The sequence below is a fragment of the Pteropus medius genome, unplaced genomic scaffold (assembly GCF_902729225.1).
Source record: "Pteropus medius unplaced genomic scaffold, Ma_sr-lr_union100, whole genome shotgun sequence".
In the NCBI taxonomy this organism is placed as follows: Eukaryota; Metazoa; Chordata; class Mammalia; order Chiroptera; family Pteropodidae; genus Pteropus; species Pteropus medius.
In genome coordinates this window covers 3,239,380-3,251,402 of record NW_024353787.1, presented here as the reverse complement: position 1 = coordinate 3,251,402, position 12,023 = coordinate 3,239,380, and the positions used below count along the sequence as shown (strand labels likewise).

General features: G+C 37.5%; 1 protein-coding gene across 9 annotated transcripts in view; it reads right to left on the bottom strand.

The window, feature by feature from the left end:
- ZMYM6 (zinc finger MYM-type containing 6) overlaps positions 1-8,234 on the bottom strand; it is a 34,344-nt gene extending 26,110 nt beyond the window's left edge. For 2 of the 9 annotated variants that reach the window (XM_039850929.1, XM_039850930.1), the window contains exons 1-3: positions 7,467-7,555; positions 6,806-6,967; positions 5,900-5,982 (exon numbers count right to left, since the gene is read on the bottom strand). Coding sequence is in view for 6 of the 9 variants with exons in the window: in XM_039850925.1 (XP_039706859.1) it covers positions 6,806-6,898 (93 nt within the window). In the remaining 3 variants the exon portion in view is untranslated. Of the gene's footprint in view, positions 1-5,899; positions 5,983-6,805; positions 6,968-7,466; positions 7,556-7,758; positions 7,977-8,069 lie in introns of those variants that run through there. The other 7 variants (XM_039850925.1, XM_039850926.1, XM_039850927.1 and 4 more) reach the window with 7 other exon arrangements.
- Between the last annotated feature and the right edge of the window lie 3,789 nt (positions 8,235-12,023).

The window sequence follows — 12,023 nt, the reverse complement described above, 5'->3', positions numbered from 1 at the left end:
ACAAAATAAAGATATTATTTAATCCATAGGGCTATTATGGGGGCATAAATTATTTAATACAAATAAAGCATGTAGCACGATACCTTACAGTTAGCCAAAAGTTAAGCATGATTTACCCATGAAAATGCTAGCTCTTATTTTTATAATTATGACATTTAATAAATATTTGTTCAATGAATGAACCCAACTCCACTGAATCCAGAGTGGATGTTCCTAAAACATTATACTTAAGTAACAATATTTAGTGACACTTGCAAAAAGAGAATTGCAAGGTATATATACCTTCTTTAATTTACTAAAAAGAACACTGAAGATTCAATAAAAATTACTTTGCCTTATGATCCACTCAATCTCTAATATTTTTCTAATATGCCTGTTACATTTCCCTGGTCAGTTCCTTTTACTTCACAAAGTAACTAAAACCTTCATCACTTACAAGTCCCAACCTCAATAGTTCCTATTCACAATGATCTTTCAATTTCGCCAAGAAAAGCAACTCAACATCCTGATTCCCCCTTCTGCCATCACTACAAATTGATCAGCAAACTGTCCTATGTTATAGGAAAAGGCAACCTTCTTAGCAATGGTAACAACAGTGCTTGCATTCAAGATCCCTTTCCTTCTCTCCTTTTAGCACTCCATACTATCTTTGTGTATCTTCAGCCTCTCTCCACCTCCATATTGGTTTCTTCCCCTCTACTTTTATCAACCAATGGTGTTGGCACCAATTCAATGCCAACAGGAATCTCCAATTTGGGGTGCAGTGACAAAAGAGACTTTATTCAGAGCAAACACCTCAACTGTGATAGAGCATGGCTGTGGAACAGATCAACAGTTATTACAACTCAATTATGAAATAGCATGGCTTTGGAACAGCACAGCTGCAAGGTGGCCCTCAGGTGAGATAGTCCTCTCCAGTTAGATAGCTCTGCCCCACTCTGTTCAGGCCTAGTGAAACAGGACAGCTTCCGCTCTGTTTTGGTCCAGAGATGTCTCCAGCCAGGGAAATGGTAAGTGTGGTTCAATGGAAATGGTAAGTGTGCACCTGAAGCCAGAGGGGAGCTGACTTATATAGAGAGAAGTCCCCACCCCTCGTCCCTGATTAGTCCATCCTCATGCAAATGAAGACTCCAATCCTCACAGTTTGATTGGTCCAAAAAGCATTGTTCTGATTGGTTGGTAAAGATGCTAATGGGAATATAGCTATGCAGCTCCAATCAGACGTGGAAAGTCTCAGCCCTATCAGTTGAAATATAATTCCAAGAACTCCTTAAGGGTTGGCTCAGACCAGAGGAACACAGTACTCTTAGGCTGTTCAGTGTGGGAGACAGGAAGTTCAGCTCAGGTAGCAGGCACGTTAGTGCAAGCTTCTTCCTGAAGTGTGGCTTGCATGAGAGGCCCCTACTTAGAAATGGTTGCTAGCCTGTTTTTAAATTTGAGCCCAGTCAGCTACCAGGAGCCCTTCTTCGTAAGTATCTTCTTTCCTCCAGTCAACATAAGAAATGTATTCCCTTAGGAATTACTGCCCACTTCTCTCTCCCTTTACAAAAGAAAAAGTACTCCATTCTTTCTCTACTCTCTCACTTTGACACCCTCCAGAATCCAATGCTATTAAGATACTGCTTCAACTGAAACTGTCTACCAAGATAACCAATCATCTCACAATTGCATGATCCAATAAATACTTTTAGGTTCTATCTTTCAGATATATCTGACACTGCCAATGGTTCCATTCATTGTTTTCCGACTCTTTTACTTAAATTCATTACTACATCTTAGTATCCTTCACTGATCTTACATTCACCTTTAAAGTCAATGGTTCCCAAATTCAGTAGCATCAGAAGCCCCTAGAGGTCTTGTTAAGACATAGATTGTTGGGCTTCAGCCCCCAAGATTCTGATTCAGTAAGTCTGGAGCAGGACCCCAACAATATATAATTTCTAACAAGTGCCCAGGTAATGCTGAGGATGCTGGTTGGGGAACTACTTTGAAGCCACTCTGAAGACCCTACATTAATCCAGTTCTGAGCTTTCTATCCTGAGCTCTCCTCTCCTCTCTCTACTCTTGTTCTCTGAACAATTTCATTCACATTCAAGACTTCGACTAGGGTTACCAGATACAGCAAATGAAAATATAAAACAGTTAAATTTGAATTTCAGATAAATGACGAATAACTTTATAGTATAACTATGTTACAAATATCGCATGCAATGCATTTATATAAAATAATCATTGTTTATTTGATAGTCAAATTTAACTACGCATTCTATATTTTATCTAGCAACACTACACCCACAAGTGGATAAACTTTCTAATTTCTAAATACCACATCCATACATGCAAATGCCTTCCAGTGCAAATTACCACTTAGATGTCCCACTATCCCCTTAAACACAACAAATCTCAAACCACACTTATTATTTCCCTCCATATCCTGTTCCTCAGTAAACAGTATCATCACTCAATTTACTGAGGCCAGAAACTTGTATTCCTGGACTACTCCTTGATTCTCATACCTTATATGCTATCTCTAAGTTTGATCGATTCTACCTATCTTTAATTACAGTTGACATTCAATATTATATTAGTTTCATGTGTACAGTATAGTGGTTAGACATTTATATAACTTACAAAGCGATCCCCCGTTAAGTCTAGTACCTCCTTGACATCACAGAGTTAAATTATTTACTATATTTCTTATGTTGTACTTTACATCCCTGTGACTAATTTGTAACTGCCAATTTGTACTTCTTAATCCCTTCACCATTTTCACCAAGTCCCCCAACCTCCCTCCCACCTGGCAACCATTAGTTCTCTGTACCTATGAGTTTCTGTTTTATTTCTTCTGTTTTTTAGAGTACACATATAAGTGAAATCATATGGTATTTGCCTTTCTCCGACTTATTAGCACCCTCTAGGTCCATCCATGTTGTCACAAATGGTAAGATTAGCACCCTCTAGGTCCATCCATGTTGTCACAAATGGTAAGATTTCATTCTTTTTACAGCCAAGTAATGTAACATTCCATTATATACATACCACCTCTTCTTTATCCAGTCATCTATTGATGGACACTTAGGATGCCACTACAATTTGGTTATTGTAAATAATGCTGCAATGAACATAGGGGTGCATTACCTTTTTGAATTATTGTTTTAGATTTCTTTGGATAAATACCCAAAAATGGGATTGCTTGGTCATATGGTAATTCTATTTTTAATTTTTGAGGAATCTCCATAGTGTTTTCCATAGTGGCTGCACCAATTTGCAATCCCAGCAACAGTGCACGATTCCCTTTTCTCTTCTCCAACATGTTTTGATGACAGCCATTCTAACAGGTTTCTACCTAAATATCTTAAATCTATTCTCTTCCGACTTTATTGTTGAAATACCCAACCACTAAACATACTACATTCTCTCACATCTCCCTGACATGGCGCATGCAGTTTTCTCTGCCTGAAAGTCTTAATTGTTATAATACAAATGCTACCTGCCCTGTGAAACCTTCTTCTCCTCTTCAGACTTAAAGGTTCCTTTCCCTGTGCTTCCAATGCACCTTGCACAATTTTTTTTTTTATTACAGTAATTGCCTAATACTGTGATTCTGTATCTCTATAGAGGTGGCACAAAGCAACAGAAATACAAGTTTGAAGCCAGTCAAAACTAAGTTCCTATTCAAACTCTGATGCTTACAGTTCAGTCAGTTACTTAACCTCTCTTTGCCTCACTTTCCTCATTTGTAAAATGGGGTAAGGCTATTTTATTTATAAGGTTGTAGAGTTTAAATGAGAATGCATAAAACGTGCTCAGCATAGCTTCTGATGAGGCGGTCACTCAATAATTACCTCTCTCAATAATTACCTCTCTACCAATTCCCTTGAGAGCAGAGGCCCTATCTTTTCATCTTTGCAGCATTTCTGAAAATAAATAACACAACTTAGCCTGTGGTAACCTGATTAAGGGTTTATGCTCTTGACCCAGACTCTTGGGTTCAAATCCTAGCTCAACCATTTACTAGTTGTGTGACCTTTAACAAGTTACTCGGCTTACTACTCTGTGTCTCAGCTTCCTCGTGTATGAAGTGGAAATAATAACAGTACTTAATTTTTAGGGTCGTGAGCATCAAATGGATTAATATATGTAAACTGCTTACAACGATGTCCAGTATGTGCTATGGATTATATAGTAAGAAAGAATAAAAACTCACTGAATGAATAAATGAGAGCAACCATAACTTTAATATCCAGAGCAGAGTCTTACTATATCAGAAAATAAACATTTCATTTTCTTGTCTCCTATTTTCCCTTATTCAACTGCAACATGGAAAACAGCTCACACTATGTTTAAATGACTTTTCTATTGTAGTCCACTCTCAATAATAAAAAATTACCTCTCCTTGATTCATCTTGAATAGCCTTAATAGAAACCAAAGAGAATTGAGTCGGTCTCTATCCTCTTAAATTTACAATGTATGCTGTTAGTGGGATTTTCATTATCATAATTTTTATATTCAGAACACTCGATTAACTCGCAGCACAATATCTGTTAAATTTTTATATTATAGACAAGGTATAATAAAGAAATATTGAGTCTGGAATTTTAAAAAACTGGTTTGTATCCCAGCTTTGCCATGGGACCTTGGTGAAATCACTTGTTCCTTCAGGCTGTTTCCTCATCTGTAAAACAGAGGTTCTTTTATGCCAGTTATTGAACATGTATTTTGTGCCTGTCATTGTGCTAGGAAATGGGGATTCTGGTCAAATAAGAAAAGATCCTGTATGAAACAAAATTCATTGACCTGTAGATGTCATAATAAAAGTGAAAGCACTATACAATAGAAAAAAAAAAAGATTAATTCTACCCTTTAGTGACATTAAACTGTATCTTAAAGGAGAAGAAAAATTTTGCCAGGCTACCTAGTTTAGGATACCACAGGCAGAAGAAATGGCATGTGCAAAGGCAAGGAAACAAAATTAAACAGAATATACCTTTGAGTGAAATGAAAATAGTTTTCAGGAGCACAGATTAGAAAAAGTGAGAAGAATGAGTGATGATACTAAAGAGGGAAACAACGCCTAAACAGGAATAGTTTAAAGAGGATGGGACAGAGTCTTTTAAGGGAATAGTATCATCAAATCTAAACGGTACTATGTCATCACTAAACGGTATTTTGATGGAGACTGTGACTGAAGGAAAGAGGATGAGTAGGAAATTGTTATAAAAGTTGAAATGAAAAATAAAAATATAGGGAGAAAACGAAAGAGAGAGTCAAAAAAAACTTAAAAGGTAGAATCCACAAAACCTGACCAAAAAAAAAGTGGTTACTTCTAACGGAAGAAGAATTTACCATCTGGAGGGAAAATAAATATCATGGATGCCACCATCTATCCCCACTCCACATCCTGTAGAGCACAGCACTCTATGAAGGCATTAAGTTGATGAGTGAGACAAAATCTAATTGGCATCCCTGTCCTGGAATGATACTGTCTTCGAGATGGCATGAGAAATAAAATATTATCAAATATTATTTATTATTTTGTTATTTACATTATTTATATTTTAATATTGTTGCTTTGCTTATGCAATAAAGTACAGAGTATAGAGCAAAAGAACTGTCCAAGAAAAAAGAGAAATGATTTTCTTGTCAAAACAACTAACCAGTCTCTCCATACTGCTCTCCACAAACTCCAATCTGGGGCCTTAAATGGTAGCCAGATGATCTTTCTGAACACGTTAATCTTACTCTCCCACTTAAAGCCCCACAATGGTTTCCCCTTGCTCTCAGGATAAAGACCAAAATTCATAACAAGGTCCACAATGTCCTGCATAAGCTGGCCTCAAACTACCTACAGAGCCTCCTCCTAGAAGCAGGATAGCATAGGCTTTGAAGTCTGACTACCTGGATTTGAATCCAGTCTTTGCCATTTATGACCTGTGATCTGTGGTAAACTGCTTGACCTCTTTGTACTCTGGTTTCCTGATCTGTAAAATGAGGATAATAATATGGTTTGTGAGAATGGTGGCTGGCACAGTTCAAGCACATATAAGTATTAATAATGAATTAATATTTCCGTCCTTATATAACATATACTACATATTGATATATTAATACCATCTATTAGTACTGTTATGATCATCATAACATCATTACCATTTTCATATTTTCTGCTTTAGGCCCATTGGTCTTGCAGTTCTTCAAAAAAATCATGTATCTTTCCAACTCAGGGCTTTCCTAGAACACTCTTCATGCCTTTACCTAGTCAATTCATTCTCCATAAATCATTTTACATATCTTTTCCTCGGAGAAGCCTTTCCTAGCCAGCCTCTCCCCAGTGAAAACTAGATCGGATTCCCCATTTTAGCCTTTTCTTCCATGGCCCTTATAGTTTATAATTATATCATTTGCTCAATTACTTACATAATGTCTATCTCTGCTACTAACCTATAAGTTCTATGAGGGAATGGACTAAGACGACTTTGGTCATTTCTGGATCCCCTAGCATAGAGTAACCACAAATATTTAGAAAATAAAAGAAAACTATTGTCAGGTACAAGAGAATTTAAAAAAAAAGGTACCAAGTATGAAAAAATGGTAACATATTACTTTCTTTTTACAAAATGAAACATTATATAGTTATCCAGATCTTTTTTCGAAGAACAGAAAAAGTGATTTACTCATCTTAAGGCAAGGGGAGGAAATCAGTTTGGGTTGTTTTAACTTAAAAGCCAGAAACTACCTAACTAAAAATTTGTATTTGGCAGATAGAAAAGAATTAAAAAATTTTAAATAAAATGAAATGCTTACTTGAGCATTGTCAGGTTCTTCTTTAATTTTGTCCAGAACCCCCTGCTGTGGTGCCATTGCTTTGCCACATTCACCATCCAAAGGTTCTTTCATTCTAATTTTTTATGTAAAGGAATTCCCCAGTCTAAATAGATTTCTTCTTGGTAATGGATAGTTAGGCTCCTAAAACACAATATAAAGGATTGGTACTCAGGTTTATTCTTTTATATACATATACATTCATGTTTATCTCTATTAAAAGCTTTGTGTTGAGCACAGGCTTTAGGGTTGAGCACTTGGGGGAAAAAAATTTCCTTGGGCCATGACTCACTCTATTCTCCTTTTTTCCTGCTTTCTGTTCCTTTATTAGCTACCTTCACATAAGAAAACAGTCTTCTAGAATAGCTCTGACTTCCCTAATATCTTTAAAGACAAGCACTCTCCTCAGAGGGAATGAGACCAGCAGACCTACGTGGGAAGAAGTTAGCAAGCTCTTAGAGAAAAGGACTCAGAAATGGTTTCTGACTCCATGAGTAGTACTTGGAGGCCGACCTAAGCTTTTAATTCTCAAAGTGGGGCACACCGAGCTCCCCACCCCCATCTCTAACTAGGGCTTTACTAGAGGCCTCCATAAGGGCCCCATTTCCTGGCCTAAGATGCCATCACAAGGGAACTCCCTTACTTAAAGCAGACCGCCTGCATCTTTCAGAGTCTCTATGGGAGCCATACCCAGCAATGACCCCTTCTAAACTCTGCTTCACCTTCGCCTTCCTGTAAATAAGAAATTCTATTAGCCATTCAGCAGAATTCCCTTCCTCTAATAGTAAATGTACTAAACAGGACATTTAACCTAAAGCAAAAAGGTCGCTCCCCAAAGTTGTCTTTATCCGGGCAGTCAAGCCAGGCTTGGCTGGCATGGGCAACTGGTTTAAAAGCCTATGCGGAAGAAGAGATGGAAACTTAGGTCCACTTGCCCACAGTTATAACAGTCTAAGGGCGCTCATCCCTCCTCCAAGCATAGTAGTATTCACTCCGAAATTCTCGTCCCCACCAATAATTCCCACGCGCGTCACAGAGTACAAACGCGGCAACGTTGTATCAGTTGGAGAGAACGCAACCTGCAAACGCCTGCCAGCGCGTCCCAGCGAAATCCGCACAGCGTCAGCCGCGCAGCCAGCCCGGCCCCGCCCCCACTCGGAGCCCGCCCCGTCACGTGGCGCGACCCCGCCCAGCGCAGCTCCTTCCACCACCACCGGCCGCGCTCAACTTCTGGTCTCCTCCTTACCCTGGAGAGCACTGGTCGGGGGAGAAGTGATAGGCTCCAAGGTCCCCGCGCCGGGGCGAGAATTATGTTCTCTTACTGGAATTCTTTCCCCTGATCCATCAGAACGCAACAACCGGACAACCACGCGTGCGCAGCCCTGGTCTCCGCCCTCTTTCCCGTCATGCTCCAAACCTGAGCTGAGTAGATCTTCCCAGCATTCCTCTTTCCTCAGTTATGGCTGGCTTCTTAAAGAGACCGAGATCCCCTTACGAAAAGATAGAGGGAGGGGTTTGGGAGAGAATGTTAGGGGCGTTAGATGGCCCTGTAAGTGTTCTGCACCATTTTTTAATGCTCATTTCCAGGAAGGTGGTCTGCTAAAAGAACATAATAAATAATAGCTGACATTTCTCAAGCTAAGTACTTGCTAAGCACTTGACATGCATCATTCCACTTAATTCTCACCACAACCCAAAGACGTACAAATTTTTATCTGGGAGATGTAAATGAAGAGGTTAATTAAGTTGTTCAAAATCAAGATTTGGTATTTTTTCATTCAACATTGTTTCGGAGATACATCCATGATTTGTAAGGCTGTCGGTCATTCATTTTGACTGCTGTGTAGTATTCCATTTTATGAGTTTGTTACAATTTAATTATCTACTACTAATGGACATTTGACTTGTTTACAATTTTTAGCTATTAGGAATAATGCTGCTGTGAACATTTCTGTATTTTGTGGCACATATGCACATGTGCTAGGTTTATACCTAGCAGTGAAATTGCTTATGTATTTGTAAAATTTAACTGGATAACGTCAAACAATTTTAGAAAGTAGTGGTTTCAATTTGCACTCCCACCAGGCATTTATGAAAGTTCCAGTTGCCCCACATTCTTGCCAGTAACAACTACTGTACATCTTTTTAATATTACCATTCTGGATGTATCATGGTATTTCATTGTGATTTTAATTTGGGTTTCCCAGAATACAAATTAGATTGAGTCCATTTTCATGTTTTTGGATATCTGGATATCTTCTTTTATGAAGTGCCTGTTCAAGTCTCTTACCCATTTTTGTATTGGACTGTCTGCCATTTTCTACAGATGTGTATTCTGGATATGAGCCCTTCATTGATTATATGTATTGCAATATCTTCTCCCACTCAGTGGACAGCCTTTCCACTTTATTATTGGTGTCTTTTGATGAACATAAAAGACCTTCATGCTTAGTGCTTCTTGTGTCCTGTTAAGAAATGTTTTCCCACCAAAGGTCCTTATTAATTTCTAGGATTGTTAATACTTTGTCTTTCTCATTTAGATCTACAATCCACCTAAAGTTGGTTTTTGTGTGTGGTGTAAGTCAAGTTTTATTTTTTCCATTTGAATATTAGACTGATTAAGTGCTAATTTTTAAAGCCTGTCCTTTCCCCAATGCTCTGTATTGTCACCTTTACATAGATAAGTTGTCTATAAGGTGTGAGTTTATTTCAGGACTATAGAATCTGTTCTTTTTGTCTCTTTGTGGAAATATCACACTGTCTTAATTTCTGTAACAGCTTCATAATAAATCTTGGTATCTGGTAGAAGTTCTCCTTCCCATTATGTTATTCAAGACTGTTTTGGCTTTTCTTGGTCCTTTGCACATTCATATTAATTTTAGAATCAGTTTGCAAAATGCAACAAAATTTTCCTTATAAACTTTAGAATCAGCTAGGATTTTGTTTAGTATTGCACCAAAACTGTAGACCCGTTTTGGAGAATTGGCATTTGTTATTCATTGTGTTGAATTGTGTCCTCCAAGAAGATATGTTGAAGTCTCAATCTTCAGAATTTGACTTTATTTGGAAGTAGGGTCGTTGCAGATGTAATTAGTTAAGATGAGGTCATGTGGGAGTAGGGTTGGCCTTCAATGCTATATGACTAGTGTATTTATAAGAAGAGGAGATGTAGAGACACGCACCATGGAAGTAAACGCCAGGTGACATTGACGTAGAGATTGAAGTGCAAATCAAGAATGCCAAGGATTGGTGATAAACACCAGAAGCTAGAAGAGATAAGGAAGGATTCTCTCATACAGGTTTCAGAAAGAGCATGACTCCACTGATACCTTAATTTTGGACTTTGAGTCTCTAGAACTGTGATACAAAATATTTCTCTTTGTAGCATTTTGTTATAGCAGGCCTAGGAAACTGAGATAGCATCATATAGGGTTGAATCTTTCATTCTATTAAAATGGTATATCGCTCCATTTATTTAAGGGTCTGTAATTTCTCTTAATGTTTTATACTTTTTAAGTATAGGGATCTCACATCTTGTTTAGGTTTATTTTATTTCTTTGATATTTTATGATATTTTAATTGGTAAAATTTCATTTTCTAATTACTTATTTTCAGTATAAATATAGAATTACAATTAACTTTTTATATTAGTCTTGAAGCCATCACCCTAACTAAATTCATTTATTAATTCTAATAGTTCATCCATATATTTTTTAATTTTCTAAGTTTTCAACTGTATAGAGAATAATGATAAATTTATCTCTTCCTTTCTAAGCATGTAACTTTTATTTCATTTTCTTGCATTATTGCACTGGCTAAAACCTCTAGTAATGTGTTAAATGAAAATGGTGATATTGTGTATCTGTCTCTTCTTTATGCTATATTACATTCAACACAAAATCATTAAATATTATATTTGCTTTAAAATTTTTGCAGTTACCTATGGGAGATTAAATATGGTAAATTCTTTGCAACTCTTCTCATCAAGAGAGTCTATTTCCCTATCCCTTGTTTCTGGGTTAGCCTTGTGAATTATTTTGACTGATAGAATAAGACAGATGTGATATCATGTGACTTCCTAAGTGTAGGCCTCAATAGTGATGAAAAATCGCATGCAGCGAGTGGCCCCATGGCTAGCACCAAGGCCCCATACATGCAAGCAGAACCATCTTAGATCCTCCAGGATGGTAGATGACTGCAGCCTCATGAATGAGTCCACACAAGATAAGCAGAAGAATTGCCCAAACTGTAGAATCACAAATAAATAAGTGGTTCTTGTTTTCAGCCAGTAATTTTTGGGGTGCTTTGTTATTTAGCAATAGATAACTTACAGAATTGATATACAGAAGTGGAATACTTCCATAACTAAAACCTAAAACATATGACATTGGCTTTGGGACCAGGCAGCAGACAGAGTCTGGAAAGACAGCAAGTGGAGCTTGGAAGAACAGTGAGAAAATTGTTATTGGAGGCTGGAGAAAGACTAATCAATGTTATGTAGTGGCAAAATGTTTGGCAGCACTGCCACCTCTAATAACTTGGAACATGGAAAACATACTTCATGAACTTTGGATCTGGCTTAGGTGATTCCCAGGCAGACATTGGAAGTACCTATTGATTTATTTTAACTCCATATCATAAGGTATTGCAAAAGAGAGAAACTAAAGAAGGAACTGTTTCATTTTCAAGCAGAAATCAGACAAAATATTAAGTGTCCAGGATAGTCTCTCCAGCTAGCAAAATATCATTGAAATAAGAAAGGGCCTCAGAAGAAAGATCGAATCTAGGACATTTCAGACAAAATGTGGCCTTGAGGTCAAGATCAACTTAAGAGTTCAGCTGTAAGACCATATTAGGAATTAAACAGTGCCTTATGGACCCTCTCATCTAGACAAAAGGGCTTCTAAGAAACATAAGCAATCTGACACACCCAAAGTAGAGAGAGCTCTGTCTTAGAAAGGATGGATGTGGTTTGAGGGGCATGGAATGAATTCCAGTAAGATTCATAAAATACCCACAAAGTTTTTAAGGGAAGTGTTTTGATAAAACCAAAACCTTAGACTATAAAAAACAATGACTATTTGAAAAGAAAAAGATCTCTGGGTCTCCAACTTTCTATGGACAGAGAGAAGATGAAAAAGCTACACAGTTGCAAATACAAACCATTTCTTATGAAAAATAAATGTTTCTTAGGGGGAAA